General features: G+C 36.4%; 1 protein-coding gene and 1 long non-coding RNA gene across 2 annotated transcripts; one reads left to right on the top strand and one right to left on the bottom strand.

The window, feature by feature from the left end:
* Positions 1–2: 2 nt before the first annotated feature.
* On the bottom strand, positions 3–2,623 carry LOC122148959. Its single transcript, XR_006162749.1, has 4 exons — positions 2,327–2,623; positions 960–1,163; positions 790–871; positions 3–39 (listed from the first exon to the last, which is right to left on the bottom strand). It is a non-coding gene; the product is annotated as an uncharacterized LOC122148959 (long non-coding RNA).
* A 6,085-nt stretch (positions 2,624–8,708) lies between these two features.
* Positions 8,709–12,192, top strand: LOC122133982 (proteasome subunit alpha type-7). Its single transcript, XM_042777573.1, has 7 exons — positions 8,709–8,909; positions 9,654–9,780; positions 9,952–10,076; positions 11,154–11,276; positions 11,363–11,482; positions 11,587–11,649; positions 11,765–12,192. The coding sequence occupies exons 1-7, from the start codon at positions 8,808–8,810 to the stop codon at positions 11,858–11,860; spliced, it is 756 nt and encodes a 251-aa protein (XP_042633507.1). The 5' UTR covers positions 8,709–8,807; the 3' UTR covers positions 11,861–12,192.
* The last annotated feature ends 6,463 nt before the right edge of the window (positions 12,193–18,655 follow it).

Genomic DNA, 18,655 nt, shown 5'->3' with positions numbered 1-18,655 from the left:
CCAAACACCATGCTTCATCTTTCTCCACATTATGATTTGCTTTGGACAGAGAAGAAAGGAAAATGTGTTTACAACACAAAAATATTTTTGCTACAAAAAAAAATCTGAAAATACACCAGCACTGTTGAGGAGTAACACACTAAAAGCAACTAATTTAGCAGTGCTTCTAAATTAAGTACATTTGCAGTAATTGTCAGACAGGTTAATTATATATTATATAATTTAAGACATCACCTCTTATATAACTTCAATATAGTTAGTAAATGATAGCTGCAGTTCTAACAACTTTAAATTATAGGTCATTTGTAACACTATGCACTATAACCAGATCTGTTAAATTCTACAAGAGGGCTGTCTTACTAAGTCTGACGGTTTAAAATATAATTCAGCCACATAAGATCAAACTAAACACCAAAAATATGAATTGGATGCTCTTTATCACACTTTTTTAGATGTAATTAGCTCGGTATGTGGCCACATAATGAGCAGTCCCACTGTGACTAAAATTGCTGTCAGTGTGAGAGGACTAGATTCACAGTTTGAACAAATGGAGTGCTGCTACTTTTAAAGTACAGTACATGTACAAGAGAAAACTAAAAACGAAACCATGGTACCAAAATATACACTGAATTAAAGGGATTAATGTAACTGCTTTAAAGGATAAAAAAATATTAAAAACATAAAAATGTGTCTTCACACGATTAGCAATTGCAATATCATAAATCCAAAATGATTTGTAAAGGCATGATTTCATTCTGTTAGTGTGCAAACAGGGAACTGAAAATATACCTCATTTAAAGGTCACAGAAACATGCAGAAACACTAAACCCTGAATATAAAACCCTAGAAGTCTTTATTCCTTTTAATCCGTCTGTGGAGAGATAGAGAGAGATGGATATATTCACAGTTTATCAATGTAAAGAATACTGTAAAATGAAGGATAGTGTGGGAGTGTGTACCTGTACTGTGGCAGTACTTCAGTCTCTGTTGGGTGAATGATTCTGGTTGTTGTAGGCTTGCACATTTGTGCTCTTTAGCATCTGCATCCTTCTCTTTTTCAGTTCTTTCCCTTTCCTCATTGTTTTCTTTTCTCCTCTCCCAGGAGCAATGTTTCTTCCCCACTATCATGCTATCTTCCTCTGTATTTAACGTTCTATCTTGACCTGTGGAGAAAAGATTGCGAGCCAGAAAGAGTGACAGGTAGTTACAAACCCATTCACATTTAACACCACATTTAACAACCAACCAATAACAGAAACAAAATGTAACAGTACACTATGGCACCCTCAAAAGGGCAAGGTGTGAACAAATATCAACATTTTGATCTATTTTCATCCAGCAGGGGAGTACCCTTCTGTGCACATTTGCTCTTTAAATAAAGGGTGCACTGAAGACAAGTGAAATGCTTATCTTTCATAAGTTTCATCATGGGGGTCTTTTTTTAGTTTTTAATAATAAAAGGCTATGAACTATAATAAGTGGTGGAATGAATCATCTCTAGGGAAAATTAAATAAGCAAATAAAGCGCAACTGCTGTAAGCGCACAGATAGAGAAACAGGTTCACACCAAGCTCAATTCAATTCTTCCTTATTATTTATACAAAAATGCTAATTTGTTTTTTACTCATTTCATTCTTGAACTCCATATCTGTATTCTGTGATTTCAAGGTGACATAACAGAGCAACATGACATGATGACAAGAAACTGAATAGCTTTTATTCTCAAACCTGTGGCAAACTTTTAAATGCTGTAGCTACACGCACATGGCTTTTCTCTTAAGCTTGGGACTTTGCTCGGCCCTTTATTGTTTTTATACCTAGTTAGTAATATTTTCTGTTGCCTACTAAATTTAACCCTCAAATTAATCTTTATGGATGTTTACAATTTCATTATTAAGTAAGTTTATTAAGCCGTTTTCATCATTCAGATTTTACCTTATCTTGGGACATTCAGTATTCGCGATGTAGGAAAACCCATAGACAAGTTTAGTTTTGACTTCGGATGAAACAACTTTTGTTCTAGAAGCCTACTAATATCACAGTACATGACAAATCATTCTTCAATAGGCTAAATCAATCCGTATTAATGTGCATCACATACAAGAGTGATGCCAAACTCCGCTCAATGAAATTACATTACTCAAAAACGCGATGAAAGTTCTGCTCCAATACAACTGGTCTCCTGTTTTGATCTTTCCCGAAACATTGATTTTCAGCCTAATGATCTGCAAATAATTACTATCTATCAGTCGGTTTGTCCCGCGGACGGGTTTCACTTCAGACAACAAGGAAGCAAGTGATTAAATAAATAAAAAGCCTTTCGTACCTTTCAGATATCTGGGCTTCGCCTGTTTTCGACGAGACATTGCACAGGACTTCAGCAGCTGTCAACACAAACAGGTTAAGTTGCTGTCCAGTGTTTGCAAATGCAGGACAACACAAGCGGCGAACGAGCAAATACTTGCGAACTGATTCGGGGATTGGAATAGCGGTAAAAGATATTAATATCACGGGCAAACGGGCTCGCCTCCGCCTACAGCGGCGGGTGACACGCTCTGCGCCACCGGGGACGCGCTCGAGATGCGTAATCACTGTAGGCTACTCTAACACACACACACACACACACACACAGACAGACAGAGTTTAGTTTGAGACGTTGTTGAGATCACTTCTGAAAGAGACACATGTAATGGGTTATTTTCCTCAGGATCAGGACGATTGACCTGCATTTAAAGGAATAGTTCACCATAAAAATAACTAAATAAATAAGAAAAAATAAAATAAAGTACAAATTGAAACAGAAAATAAATGCAAATTTGAAATTTAGCATTGCATCACTACATCACCAATGCATTCTTTGCCGTCAGAATGAGTCCACAAGTCCAGTCTAACGGTTAACGTCTTGTGAAGAAAAGCTGTGTCCGTAATAAACAAATCCATCATTAAGATATTTAATATCATTTACAGTTCTACAAAAATATGTTGGTGGATTTTGATGCGAGAGGACAACAGTGGTTTAACTTTTTCACTAGAGGAAGCATTATTATGGACAGTCTGAAGTTAAATGCCTTAATGATGGATTTGTTTACTACAAACAAACAGCATTTCACTTCACAATATGTTAATTGATGCACTGGATTATTATGACGGTTTCATCAGCTGTTTGGACTCTCATTCTGACGGCACCCATTTACTGCAGAGGATCCATTGATGAGTAAGTGTTACAATACTGAATTTCTCCAAATCTGTTCTAATAAGGAAACAAACTCATCTACATCTTGTATGGCCCGAAGGTGAGTATGTTTTCAGCAACAAATTTTCTTTTTTTTTCTTTTCCTATTCCTTTAAACTTGCTGACTTGCTAAAATTGCATACATTTAAGACATTCTTACCTTCTTTAAAAAAAAAAAAAAAAAAAAAAAAAGGTATTACATCTGGTTTACGTGTTGTTTGATTTTTTTTGTGTGTTTAATTTATCATTGCTTTCATTTCTTACACAACCTATTAAAGAAAAATTTTCCTTTAACATCCTTAATATCTATAATATACCCATCATACATATGGTACTGTCATAATGAAATCATCAGAGGAGCGTCTCATTTCATAATGGCACCTCTGTTTAATTTCTCTGTGGAAACGTAGTTATGAGCCGCTCTGTTGGATGGGCTTTGCAGTAGGGAACGTTGATTAGATAGCTGGATCCCTTTGGGAGTCTGCTCTGCAATTGCATGTTTCTAATGAGTTTTGAATTAGCTGCTGAGACACTTGTCTGTGACTGTTTTGTGAATAAAGGAGGGGATGTTGCATTGAAGACACAACAGCATAACATGTTCTTAGGTGGTAACACTTTGGGTCAGTTATGTATAGTTTAAGATGACTTTAATATTAAGGACCCATAGTGATTTAAACTGTCTTAGGTAGGTAGGTGACACTGTCAATCTGCATCACTCTCAACCTGAATAAGTCGTATGAAGAGCTAGGCCATTTGTGAATATGTGTATAGACCTATAGTGTAGCTTTAAATAGACGGTATTGACATGCAAAAGCAACCTTTGCGCAAAGGAGATCCTGAAGGAAATAATGTATCAGCCAGTCAGAGTATCTCAAGGGAGAAGAACTGTTAGTTCTGATTCATATCCTCAGGCATCCAGTTGGTTTTATTAGACTGTCCTAAAACAAATAGTTTATAGTTAAACTACTATAATAATATAAAAAAAATATATTTCCCTAGATTGTTCTTTTGATTGATTCACTTTTTTCAGAGGGAGGCAGATGGTTTTTCTTCTGAGGATTAAAGACAAAATATCAAAAATGACTTTTTCATCCTAGAAAAGGCTTCCACAAAACCATAGAAACTAATTTAATGTCAGTTTCCAGTGTCCTTTCTTTTTTGTGACAAAGAAAGTCATAAGGATGCGTAAATGACAGGTTTTTAATTTTTGGGTGAACTGTCCCTTTAAAAATAGTTTTCTCAAGAGATTTCATAACACATTCCAACAGAGGGTGCTCATGAGGGGCATTATTATCAGTGGATTCAGTCTTTTGAGCCAATTATCTTTATGAGCATTTTACCACTGCCAATTCAAGGAAATGAAAAAAGAGTTGGGGCATTTTTAAATCAGGACATAAAGATTAATTATTGTGTGATATTAATGACCTTTGAAGGTTAATTTTTATTAATCAGCTAATTACATAGTCAGCGATGAAGCTGATTTCTAATGATGATGATCCAGCTCAGTCGGTGAACAAAACTGACTGATCTAGAGTGGATCAGAAATGAAAAAAGACTTCAATTTAGTGCTTCTCTGGTTGAGGTCAAGGTCAAGCAGTTGTAATAGGGTTGTGTGGTAGCAAGGTATTTTTTTTTTTTACCTAAAAAAAAATGAAAAAAGTTTTAATTTGTAACTGACCTCTTGAAATTGTTCAGCACCTGAAAAAAAAAGAAAAAAAAAAAAAAGTGAAAAAATAAATAAATTGAAAAAATAAATAAATAATTGTGCACAGAAAATTTTATTTTAAAAAAAAAAAAAAAAAAAAGGCCAACCCATAAAGAGACATGAGAAAATCCATTTAATGCTATTATCCATCTTATTGGGACTCAAATAATACAATTTCATGAGTTTTGTTTCAAAACATTTCTTATATTTTTCTCTTATATTTTTTATTATTATTAATCTGTATCCCCCAGGATACATTGCTCCTTTGGGGGTATAAATTCATTGGAAACAGAACACTTGTTTATTAATGTTTGTTACAGCATGGTTGTAATTCCTGAATGTTTTGGAGAACAGACCTAACGTTGGTCTCTTTTTAAAAAAAAAAAAGTATGAAAAGATATAAAGGTTTAAGTTTACAGTAAAGATAATGTAGTATACTAATTTATATATATATATATATATATATATATATATATATAATAATATTTTATATTTTTTTTTTTTTTTTTTTTTTTTTTTTTTATCAAAGCCAAATGTCTAACCGATTTATGATCCAAATTTGAAGTTGATATCACAAAAAGATTTTTTTTTTGGGGGGGGGTATAAAACCAAAAACAACCACTGGGTGACACCCGAACTCTATTAGTCAAATATGACTTCTATTACAAAATTGGAATTTTGTCTGTATGTCATTTCTATTGATATGTGTTTTGTCAAGATTACAAAAAGATTTGATTTTCTCAAACAAACAAAGTCACACAAAATTGGAATCTTGACTGTCAGACCTTTCCAACGATATGTGTTTTGTCATATATATATTCTATATATACAGTATGTTTTATATCTTGATTTATACCCCTAAAGGGCGACGTATCCCCTGAGATACAAACATTTAGAGACAGATTACAAAAGAATATAAGCATTTATTTGGTAAAATTTCAATGTAAACCTAATAAGCTAATGCTGAACAACAGCCTTTTAAAGGTAAGTCCCCTCCAACATGTGTAAATATGTGAACTAGATCAACTTTTATCAGAGGGTGAGCAGGTGGCCATGCAGGTTTAAATGCTGCCCGTGAGCTAAACAAAGAATTGAGAAACAAAAGTCACCTCTTCTAAATATTCACAACAAACACCCTTTTCAAGATGAAACCATGAAATGAGACCTACGCTTTCACTGCTTGTCCCCGCAGCTTCTCAGATGTTTGTATCCCCCAGGATACGTCACCCCTTTTAGAGTTAAATTACAGACTGAGCAATGTGTGAAGATTTCTACTTTAACAGAATATGCAGAAAACATCAGAAAAATCATTCTGAACAGACACTCCCCAATGCACTTTTCCATATGTTTATATCCCACACAAGCTGGTTTACTTCAGAACAGTCATTATATTGGGTCATTAGCTAGGTCACACTTGCTCAGAGACCTTATGTCCCACACAGGTGACTCCCGTAAGAAATGCTGAGGTTGTGAAAGTTAGCGAGCACTACAGAAGGTCCTCATTAGCTTGGTTTGAGGGAATACACAGCTAAGGAATACTAGTGGGTGGGCATTTCTGTCTCTTTGAACACTGCTCCATGGTCTCCGAACACAAACCCCTCTATTCCCAGATGCATCATATTTAGTTTAATGTATTCTTATTTGTTGAATTTAATTAAAAGGACATTTTTAATAAGGTATGGGAGACTTGTGGCCTGTTCTCTGCAGGTTTACCGTGCTCTTGATGAAGCATTGATGAGAGGTTTGGTGGCACCAAGATGGCCTTTGAAGTGTAAGCATGTGTTGGTACTTGTAGAGGTACTTGTCAAAGACATCATGCTGTCTTCCATTTGTTCAAAACAATTGAGGACTTGTAACATCAGTTACATTGTGTGGCTAAATAGCTCTGGAGTGGTAATGTCTTTAATATCAGATTTTTTCCAGCTTCTTCTGGTTAATAATAATAAAAAAAAGCTAAAATAAAATATTTAGACTTCTAAAATGTTTTCAGTATTTATTTAAATGGGCACTATTTTAATATAATATATACAGTGTGTGTGTGTCTGTGTGTGTGTGTGTATATATAATTTAAAGACAATAATAAATAATAATATGTAATTATTATATAATAAACAGAATGTTGTCTCTCTCTCTCTCTCTCTCTCTCTCTCTATATATATATATATGTATATATTAGGGGTTGACATAAAGTTGACATTTATGTAATGAAAGTCAAGTCGATGTCGACTAATCGCTGATGATGTCATTAACTAATAAGCCTGAAACTTGAGCTGAGACTTACTGAGACTCGAGACTATAGCATGTGACACAGCGCTGCCCACATGTTTATTGCTCCTACATTATATACAGGGCTGTAAGCGAGAGAATTATGGGCCCCCTTAAAAAATATGGGCATGGCACCAGATGTGGGCCCCCACTGCCCTCTACTCAAATCATACAGTATAAGATAAAAGGCATGGAGGCTCACATCTGGTGCCATGTAGTTTTTATTTATTTATTTTTTTATGAAATAACAATACAGAAAATAAAAAATAAATACAAAGAAAATAAATACATACATACATACATACAAATAATGGTTCCTTGATCCACATACACCACGGAGATGTCAAATTGATGTCTGCATTTACATCTGCATGATGTATTTTTGAATAGTATTTGCTCATCTGCAATACGTCTCTAATATATTTCCTATCAGATGTCAAATAGACATTTAGAAGGTGTCTTTAAGATGTTTATGATTTAGAATGTAAATGTGTTTGAGCACGCAATCGTTCGGCCGATGCGAGCCAGTATAATGAGATTTACGGATTCCGGCAGCAGCCAGGGACGGACTGAGAGTAAAAAATGGCTCAATATAATATCAGTATAATAATTGATTGATAATAATTGTTTCAGTTTATATAACTGATACTTTTGACTCATGCCTTTTCTTAAAAATTGTTTAAAGGCTGAAATGTGAAGTTTATCATTTTATAAAACTTTTAACTTTTATTATAAAACCTGTATCTTAACTGTAAGTTTACAGTTTAATATGTTACTATAGACATTGCCCTACCTCGCTCATATGCTATACACTTTTTTTATTTGTTTGTTTGATTTAAAAAATCCTGCAGATTAAAAATCCCTGTTATATTATGATACTATTTGGAATAAATATTTTTTGGACAAGCACTTCTCTAACTGTCCTCTTGGGTTGTGTTGAGAATGTTCTGTAGGCCACTGATCAAAAATAGGACCTCTGTACAGTTGTTTTTTGCAAATTTACAATGCAGTTGAGCTGTTTACATTTGCTTGTTGGGGTAATATTGTTGTCAACTGACTACAAAGTCTCCAATTTAACTGCACAAGTTTTATAACTAAGAAAGTCTTTAAAAACAGATATCATTCATTATACTTTGATTTCCTTACATAAAAACGAAAATTGATTGATTAAGAAGAGGATGTAAAAGGTGTGTGGACGTGGATTAGTAATCTGGACCTTTGGTATAAAGGAGAAAAGGTGCTGGCCCTCCTCACTATCAAAGTTGTGCATCTCTGTCATTTATTCTGGCAAATAATTTGTGATCACAAAACACAATCTCAACAGATAAAACTGACTTTTAAATGAATGCATAAAAAATAAATGTGTTACTAGAAAAAAAAAACTATTATTTAAAGCGGAAAGAAAAACGGGGGACAAGTTTTATAAGGGTATAAGAAAAACGGGGCACGAGTTTCGTGCTTTGAAGATTACAAGTCCCACCATTCAATGCGCGCTGTTCCTTGCCTGCGCATGCGCAAATCAATTTCGAAAGCTCCTGTGCTACGAGTCGAAAGTCGAGGCAACTATTTCACCCCAATTCGAGCTTTTGTGTCTAGTGTGCAGAAATGGCAGCTAGATATGACAGAGCTATAACAGTTTTTTCTCCCGATGGTCATCTGTTTCAGGTGGAATATGCTCAGGAAGCAGTAAAGAAGGGCTCCACAGCTGTGAGTGTGTTTATTTGGCTAACGTTACATTTGAGCCGCAGCTTTAGCACGGTGGCTAACGGCTACACAATTATACACTCATGACCAACTGATCGATGATTATAGCGAACCAGCGCTGGATACACGAGTAAATACTGTGATCAAGACTGTTATAAAGCAGCTGGGTCGTTGGCTTTATTAGCAGCGATTTCATTGATATGCTACAGCTCAGCGTGACTTGCATGTTGCAGCTGCTAATAATATTAGCATGGACTGTCCTGATGTAAACTAGATATATTCATAGCTGTATTTATTTTGATCATATATTTATGTAAAAGACTATTAAATACTGCACTTGTACATTGCTAATTTTCTTTAAAAAAAATGACTTGAACATGGGATTTAATCATTTTGCGGATTAACTAATCAATGAAATTACAAGTCTGCGTTTAGTGGGCTCGTTTTAAACTTCACGACAGTTAAAGGATCCCTAAATAATCAAATGCAAAAGTTTTCAGCTTATTTGTCATATTACGTTTTATTGGGCTTCTAATGTAACTGCATGATTCATGTAGTTTCATTCTTAAGGCTGTGTGGGTGTGATGGACTAAAATTCCGGCAGAGGGCGATGTGCCCATAGATATCAATATATAAAAGTTGTTTTCACACTATTTTTTTTTTTTTCTGTAAACGTTAAAACTATTAAAATACTACAAATTCTGCATATTAAGCTAACCTTGACTATTTTATTAATATTATCATTCAGTTGGCATCAGGGGGAAGGATATTGTTGTCCTGGGTGTTGAGAAGAAGTCTGTGGCAAAGCTTCAGGAGGAGAGGACAGTCAGGAAGATCTGTGCTCTAGATGAGCATGTGTGCATGGCCTTTGCAGGTAAGATTCACTCTTTTACACCTGCACTGTGCTTATAATCAGTGGCATGAAGGGATAGTTCTGACATCATGATGTCTCGACTGGGGCCACTAGATAATTAATTAAAAACCATTGACTTGACAGATATGGCAGTGGATCTGTAAGTGTGTGTGTGTGTTTGTGTTTGTCCAGGTCTGACCGCAGATGCCAGGATTGTCATAAACAGAGCTCGAGTAGAGTGCCAGAGCCACAGACTGACAGTGGAGGACCCCGTTACTGTGGAGTACATCACCCGCTACATCGCCACACTCAAACAGGTGACACCCTCACTCCAGTTCACAAACAGGCTCAAATATACACAGTTCTGTCATTTACTCACCCTCATGTTGTTCTGGATCTGTATGGCTAAATGTTTTCTGTGGAACACAAAAGAAGACTGTGGTGTTTTTCATCTGTACAGTGAAAGTCAGTGGCGTCCAATTTTGTATGAACCCCAGCGTTCTTCAGAATATTATCTGTGTTCTGCAGAAAAGGGAAAGTCATACAGGTTTTCAATGACACTAGAGTGAGTTAGGGCTAAATGATTTGGGGGAAAATTCTTGATAGATAAAAAATATTGTGGTTTTTTTATGATTGCAATGTCATAGCAATTTTTTTATTTATTTATTTTTTAGTAATAACCCTTGTTTCAGTGTTCTTGCTTGTAGGGCTGCACATTTTGACTCAAAATTTGTAATATAATTATGTTTAATAATAATTGTTGTTGTTAGTATATTGCTGTTATACTTTATTATTATTACTGTATAAAATATTAAACAAAATCAGAAATTTTACTTTTAAAATATTTCACTGTAAAAAGTTTCCAAAAAAAGAATTTGAATTGGAAAAAATTCAGTACAAATGTAAAACTACAATTATTTATGACTATTAATTCATTTTCAAATATTAAACCAAGCTTTTATTTTGGCAGAAAACTGCAGGGAAACCTTAACGTTTCTCTTTTGTTGACAACATCTGGTTTAACTGCTTTTTATTACAAGTTTGGAAAGCTGTACATTATAAGAAACTCAAAATCAGAGCAAGTGTAGAGAAGAGTTTGTGTGACCCAAGCCGCTCAGAGACACTAAAAACACCAGATCATGAGCTGCTCATGTTTCAAAGAACACAGTGAAGCGTTGCACACATTTAATTATTTAATTCAGTTGCAGCCTTTGCGATTCGATAACGGCAGAGTCATAGCATATTTTTGTTTAATCGCGATAAATCATGGAGCCCTAGGGTGAGTAAATCATGAATTTACAGAATTTACCTTTGCAGTAGTTTAAACTGTTACAGTAACTCACTGTTCTGGATACTTTGCTCTCTGTATTCATTGTGTTTTGCTCGTGCATCAGCGCTACACTCAAAGCAACGGACGCCGTCCCTTTGGTATCTCAGCCCTGATCGTTGGTTTCGACTATGATGGGACTCCACGTCTGTATCAGACGGACCCCTCTGGAACATACCACGCATGGAAGGTAAAGTGAGAGCCGTTTGTTTCTATAACATTCAGGTGTTACTCTTTTTGTGACTATGTTGACCCTCTTCTCACCTGGGTCATCAGGCAAACGCTATCGGGCGCAGTGCGAAGACAGTGAGGGAGTTTTTGGAGAAAAACTACACAGATGAAGCCATCGCAAGCGATAATGATGCCATCAAACTGGCCATCAAAGCCTTACTAGAGGTAAACAACATGTAACCATAGTTACATGCATTCAAAACACTCTCATATCATGAAGCTGACAGGATGTAACATGTTTGCAACTGTATACGATTTGTGATACACAGGTTGTGCAATCCGGGGGCAAGAACATCGAGCTGGCTGTGATTCGAAGAAATCAGCCCCTAAAGGTAAAACATTTGATTTATGATTTTTTTTTCTTTTCTTCTATTTACAGTTGTCTTGACAACATTCTTGTCATTCGTCTAACGTTGGAACATTTCTTTCATCTCTCTTTGTTCACAGATTCTGGAGTCCAAAGAGATTGAGACGCTGGTCGCCGAAATAGAAAAGGAGAAAGAGGAGGAGGCAGAGAAGAAGAAGCAGAAGAAATCTTCGTAAATCACTCATATAATTGTGTAGCTCCTGTCTTAGTTTTGTTTATACGGGCAGAAGCTCAGGCCCACACTGTACCCTCCTCCCCTCCTGCCTCTCATCTGTTAAGAGCACAGCCTCTCAGTCTTCTGCTCAACCCACAGTATCTGTTAATATGTTTTTGTTCCAGGAAATATTTTTAAAAATCAAAGTAATAAAAGCATGTTCAGGTTTGGGGGTTACTAAGCATGCACTTATAGGTCCCGGTCAGTTTTCATACTCTTTTTGCCACTGCAGAGAATTCTGGGGGAATGTGCTCTGACTGATGTTTCCTAATAAACTGTTTTGGTTTATACCAATGGACTGATGTCTTTATATTAATGTGATGAGCACATCTAAGCACATCTTTAATTGGGACAGGTAGTAGTAAATGATTTACAATATTAATATGGGATGTATGCGATTTCATGTACTGGTTGCTACCATGGTTTTATCAAGACTGGGGAATATATATCCAGTATATTTTTTTTTCTACAAAAATATTAAGCAGCCATCACAGGAATAATTGTTTAAATATGTTTTATAACAAGTAGAATACAGATAACTATAATATTTAACTGTTGTACAATAGTATTGTCTTACTGTAAAAACCTTTTAAAAATATAGCTGCTTTACCAGTTTGACAGTGGTTTTTGCTTTTGTCAGCTCAATCGGATAATTATGAAAATATTTTAAAAAATCAGTCTTTATCCTCAAAGACTCAATATTTGACCTGCTCTGAGTTCAACAAGCTTGCAGGTTCTGTGTATATACAGGGGTTGGACAAAATAATGTGAATGCCTGGCTATTAACTCTCTTAGTATACATTTATACAACTTTTGAATAGTCTCCAGTTGAAAGCTGCCTATTAAACATTAACCAGTTGCTTCAGAGATGATGTAGGGAATCTGCCGCTCACATTTCTCTGTAAGGCTGCCCCTAGTAGTTTTTGCCTACTATTCTTTTGCATACAGTCATAATCATAATAGTGATAGCTACTGCATTTAATAACACATTTCACATTTTAAAGTAATATGCAAAATACGCTTGTTTTGTCAACATAATATTTTCTTTTGACAGTTCAATAGATGGAAATGTGAAACCATACTGGCAATTCAATTTATTCATTGAAGTGAACGCTAGATTTGTCAATATTTACAATAAAAAAATTTACAAACAATATGTGACTTGAATCATCTTGAGGAAAAAGAAAAAAATGGAGATGCATCCCTAACATAAACGCCTCTAAACATGTTGAACTGATCAATCCAAAACAAATCCTTGATGCATAAACATTTCCAGAATCACTTAAGGATGAAAATACATGAGCAGATTCACGGACATGATATCTGACATCTGGCATGATTTCATTTGTCAGAGGACTCTGAATTACCCAAAAGAAAGTTATTTTCTTAGTATTTTTACTGATGTTGTGCGACAATAAAATGGACGTGTTTAATTCTGACGTCTATGAACCACTTTTACCTCAGCTGACCTCCTCAGGGAGAACCAGTCCCGTCCGAACGGGGCTTTAGTAACTCAACAAGCTCAAATGTTGTTTACAATGTTCAGGCTGTTCTGCCTGAGAGGAGTTTTGGAGCGGGTGGTTTGGGATGGAAAATGACTGTGTGCCCAAGAGTATGAATCGAGACTAGGCCTCAGATAACATTAAAAACATCTTTGTTTTCACGAGCGCACTCATGCATAATATTAATGACGGGTAAATTACCTCTGTCTTCCTCCATTTGACATGCTGTCAGAGGGACGGAAACCTAGAACGCACACATACTCTGTGTGCCTTTGATCTGAGGCAGTTAGCAGCAGCAGCGCATGCAGATGATGGTCCAATCAATAATTAATTGAATTGAAGAGCTGCAGTCTGGAACAATTTCACTGGCTGCTCAATGAGTCCAGCGAGCACGAAATGTTTATGCATTAGTCAGAATTCAGGACCATGAAATGCTTGTTTCAAACATCCTTGACTGGAGAACCTCAGTCTGAGTCATGGCTAAGTATGTTTACATGTACTTCAGAAGTTCGATTTCAGTTGAAAACTATATATATTTTTAAATGTCCTCCAAACACTTTAGTACAACTGAAAATGCACCAGTCTGTTCAGGCACATTATCGTGCTGAAAGAGGCCACAGCCACCAGGGAATACTGTTTCCATGAAAGGGTGTGCATGGTCTGCAACAATGTTTAGGTAGGTGGTACGTGTATCGTGCTGAAAGAGGCCACAGCCACCAGGGAGTCAAGTGCATCTTGGTGCCATGTGACAGGTAAGCCACACATGGATGATGGCAGCACCCAAGCATGGGCACCCTAGCTGGTCTGCGCCTATGAAGCCCCAAACGTAACAAACTGCGATGCACTGTGCTTCTGACACCTTTTTATCAGAACCAGCATTAACTTCTTGAGCAGTTTGAGCTACAGTAGCTCGTCTGTTGGATCGGACCACACGGGCCACCCACGACCCTGTCGCCGGTTCTCCACTGTTCCTTCCTTTGACCACTTTTGATAGATACTGACCACTGCAGGCCGGGAACACCCCACAAGAACTGCAATTTTGGAGATACTCTGACCCAATCGTCTAGCCATCACAATTTGGCCCTTGTCAAACTCGCTCAAATCCTTATGCTTGCCTATTTTTCCTGCTTCTAAGTGGACGCACAGTTGATTTCTACGGTTTGATGTTAGTGTGAGGTTAATCTAAAATTAATCTTTTTGGTGAACAGATTGTCACTGAGATTAATCTTTCATAAAAAGTGTTTTATGTAATGTATAAAACCTGTCTTTTGATTAGCAAAAATGCACATTCTGTGCTTAAAAATCTCTCTTCGCTACATTCACTGACTTTCCTAAGCCTTTATTGGCATGTGAGGCTGTGTACCTCTGAATAGCATGCGCTCACACTCTCTGAGGGGACTGTGAATGCTGCAGGCATATCAATATTTAGCTCCCAGCTTCTCATTCATAATTATTCAGAGGTAATGGAATATTTCAGAATCCTGTACCTCAGGCAAGCACACAGAGTATTTAAGTTTTTGAGGCTGAGGCGAGGCATACAATCAAGCGGGTCTTTTTTCGAGAACTTCCATTCACCTTACAAATGCAAAGGCATGCATGACAGTTGAGGAAGCCTGGCAATGCTAATGAACGGAGGTAAACTCTGGAATTATGACATTGTGGGATACCTTTTATTTAATCTTGGTTTAAGAGTGATGATCGGGCAGCAGTGAATCATGCCCCTGATCTGTTGATTTTGGCACTTGTTATCTTGATCTTGTTGCACAAGAGACCTTGAGGGTATCTATTGTCCCATTTCTTTCAGCTTCAAACCCTCTGGCTGTTTGTACTTTTCTACTGGTCCGCTCTAGTTCTTGTGTCACATACTGATTGGTTGGTCAATCTCAAAACGAATTCACTTCATTTGGGCTCTGAGGAAATATCCTGCTTTGATTGGTCAGTATTGTTCTCTCGGCCAGTGTCTAGCTGTGATTGGTGGATTTTGTCGCCTAAGGCTGTATTTGTGTGATTGGTTAGTGGTGTTTTGTTCAGGGCTTCTACTGCCCCGGAGCTTATATACAGACCTCCAAACAGCTAGTGCAAAAATAGTGCAGCATGACTGTATCAACAACAACAACAACAAAAAGTCATTTATAAGGAGTAAAACTGGGCAGACAGAATCAGAGGTAAAAAAAACAAAACAAAAATACAATATCAGTACTGTTCAGTTTCTTGCACAGACCGATCGTTTCGTGTCTTTACACATCAATGTATTGTCACGAGCCACAGGGTTTAATTTGGTTTTGTTTGTGTATGTCTTTTTTTTGACTCTCAAAGCTGTGATTCCCATTCACCTCCATTATATGACTGACAGATTGCGGTTTGAGTTAAAAATCTTCGTTTGTGTTCTACTGAAGAAACAAAGTCACCTACATCTTGGATGCCCTGGGGGCTAAGCAGATAAACATCAAATTTTCATTTTTGGGTGAACTATCACTTTAACTCTGAAAACACAAGGTTGGCGTCTTTTAACTAGGGATGCACAGACACCATTTTTTCGGAACAGATCCAATACCAAAAAGGCAGAAGGTTTTTTTTTTTTTTGTCTAAAAGGCCTGTGTAATTTAAGCACAAAAACTCAAAACCATCTTTTCACTTATTAGCATTCCTCACTGCCTAAAGGAAAAGGAATTCACAAATGTAAAAACTAATTAAACTAGACTAATATAAAATCCTCTGGTCTTTTGTACAGTCTTTTCTTGTCCTTTTTTCTCATGTATTTTATACAAACACTAACAATAAGACACGGTATATTACAGATACCGTTAAGTCCTTCCCTTTAGGCATAAACAGTACATTACCATCAAACGTTTGGGGTCGGTAAGATTTTTAAAAAATGTTTTTGCAAGAAGTCCCTTATGCTCACCAAGACTGCATTTATTTGATAAAAATACAGTAATATTGTGAAATATAATTAAAATTTAGAATAACCATTTTCTATTATGTTTTACATTTTATTTAGTGTAATTTATTCCTGTGATGGATTTTCAGCAGTCATTACTCCAGGCTTCAGTGTCACATGATCCTTCAGAAATAATTCTAATATGCTGATTTGGCATTTTTAATATTAACATTTCTTTATTTTATCAATGTTGAAAACTGTTGTGCTGATTAATATTTTTGTGGAAACGGTACATTTTCTTTCAGGAATTTCTGATGAGCAAAGTACAAAAGAACTGCATTATAAATGTCTTTACAGTAATCGTTGCTGAATAAAAGTACTAATTTCTTTAAAAAAAACAAAAAAACAAACAAAAAAAAGTCTTACCCACCCACAATCTTTGAACAGCAGAGTATTGATGTGCTTGGTTGACAGTTAGTCGTGGCCTCAAACTCAATCATGAAATAAAACACAATATACCAATTTATATACCAAGGAGTTTACTAATATTTAAGTGACATAAGAGCAAATGCACAATTTAATACAGCCACACAAGAAGACTTACACAATGTACTTAATAAAAAAATGTAATTGCTTAAATTTAAAAATTGCTGAATTTTCTGTACTCCAGACTGTTTATATATGTGATTGATTTTGAACACATATGTGAACATTTCCTGCACATCTGCACAGAATGAAGTATTAAGACAGTACACAGGATAACTCACAACAAAGGTGACTGTATGGATATGTGCAGGTACCTGGTTGGCCCCTGAGCCGGGAGCCTCCAGAGGTTTCCTCTTACATGGCCCCAGGGCTGCCAGCGCTGCCAAATTTGCATCTCTGTGCTCCATCTGTGCCAACTCCAACTGCTGCATCTAAACAAGGGCAAAAAAGAGAGAATGTGCGTTTGAGAGGCATTCAAAAATAAAATCAGTATTTCCATTGGCTCACCCAAATACACGTGGAATGTTTGTAAAAAAAAAAACAGAAAGCTGTTATTGGTTATGAATCATTCATTTTAGCACTATTGATTTTACCGACAAAGAACCCAAGTCGGAGGCCTGTGCAAAAACACACAAACACGTTCCGTGCTTTCTAACACACGACTAGATGAGCGTTACCTTGTAAACAGACACACAACTCATCCACAGGGCTTTCATTACATTCTGTTCCCTGTTTAGCCACAGGCTTCAATTCCAGACCCAATATTAGACTCAATTAAAATGAGCCCCCAATTAGAGAGCCTTGTCTCCAGGGTATGTGTATGTATGTGTGTGGATTTGTCTATGTGGGGCACAAATGGGACTTTATGAAGAGTATTGATCGTCCTCATTGCTATACAAAGGAGTCGAAGGAATGGAAAACAGGTTGTGGAGGAGGGACGCATGTATTTTTATTAACACCAACACAGAAATCTCTACCTCTTTGCTCTGGGTCTTTGCTGTTTGTGCAACACGGAAATAGAGTAAAAAAACAAACAAAAAAAAATCAGTACATTTTAAATGGAGACTGATTCCTGATGTTTTTTTCCCTCTTTTGTTGTCTGCTAGTTAACTGGGCAATGTGGAGCAGTGCCTCTCACTCCTCTTCCTCCCTCCTGTTTCTCCAGTCTTTGCAGTTGAGTTGCTGAGAGCAAATATCATTGGTTCTGACTGTACTGCCAATCATCCTCACCACAGAAAATATTAGCATCCAAAAAGACACACACTTGGAGACTGTCGTTCACATCGGTTTATACATCAGTCAACATGAAACAGCAGGAACTACCCATTTTGCATCCATACTGCAGTGTAATTGCAGGAAAAAACAATAGTTGCCTATAACAATAACTGCATCCAAAATCAAACTTTCTCTGAGTTGGTACTTCTTTTGAATAAGTACTTTGCAACCGTTAAAGTATGTTCTATATAGTATGAATGTGCTATAAGAATTTTATCTGGATGTACAACATTGTCATGTTGTTACTGTCATGTGACTTGTGTTATCAGTTGTGTCGCTTCAATGTCATTTACAATTCCTCTCCCATGGCCTCATGGGATAGTTAAGCGTCCATTTGATGTGCACTTCAGAATCTCTGTGGAGGTAGGTCATCATTTTACATACTGTTCTTCGTCTACTTTATAACAGGGAAGCATGCATATTAAGACCCAGCTATACCGTAGATATTTGACCATTTTGTGGTGCTGATTCCAAAACTAGCATGTCACACTTTGTGCATTTCTTAGCATTTTTTCTTTCCACAACCATTTGTAAGTTAAAGTCTTTTAATATCCCTTAATCCAAAAAAAAAAGAAAAAAAAGAAAAAAGAACTGTCACAAAAACATGATTCCT

The sequence above is a fragment of the Cyprinus carpio genome, chromosome A20 (genome assembly GCF_018340385.1).
Source record: "Cyprinus carpio isolate SPL01 chromosome A20, ASM1834038v1, whole genome shotgun sequence".
In the NCBI taxonomy this organism is placed as follows: Eukaryota; Metazoa; Chordata; class Actinopteri; order Cypriniformes; family Cyprinidae; genus Cyprinus; species Cyprinus carpio.
Note: the sequence above shows the minus strand (reverse complement) of the source record. Positions and strands in the feature narration are given on the sequence as shown.

What these genes read in the sequence shown, in the direction of transcription:
- LOC122133982 (XM_042777573.1), top strand. Translation starts at nt 8,808, where the DNA reads ATGGCAGCTAGATATGACAGAGCTATAACAGTTTTTTCTCCCGATGGT. An exon ending in ACATCGCCACACTCAAACAG is followed by an intron (nt 10,077 to 11,153) that starts GTGACACCCTCA and finishes CTCGTGCATCAG; the next exon opens with CGCTACACTCAAAGCAACGG. An exon ending in CCATCAAAGCCTTACTAGAG is followed by an intron (nt 11,483 to 11,586) that starts GTAAACAACATG and finishes TGTGATACACAG; the next exon opens with GTTGTGCAATCCGGGGGCAA.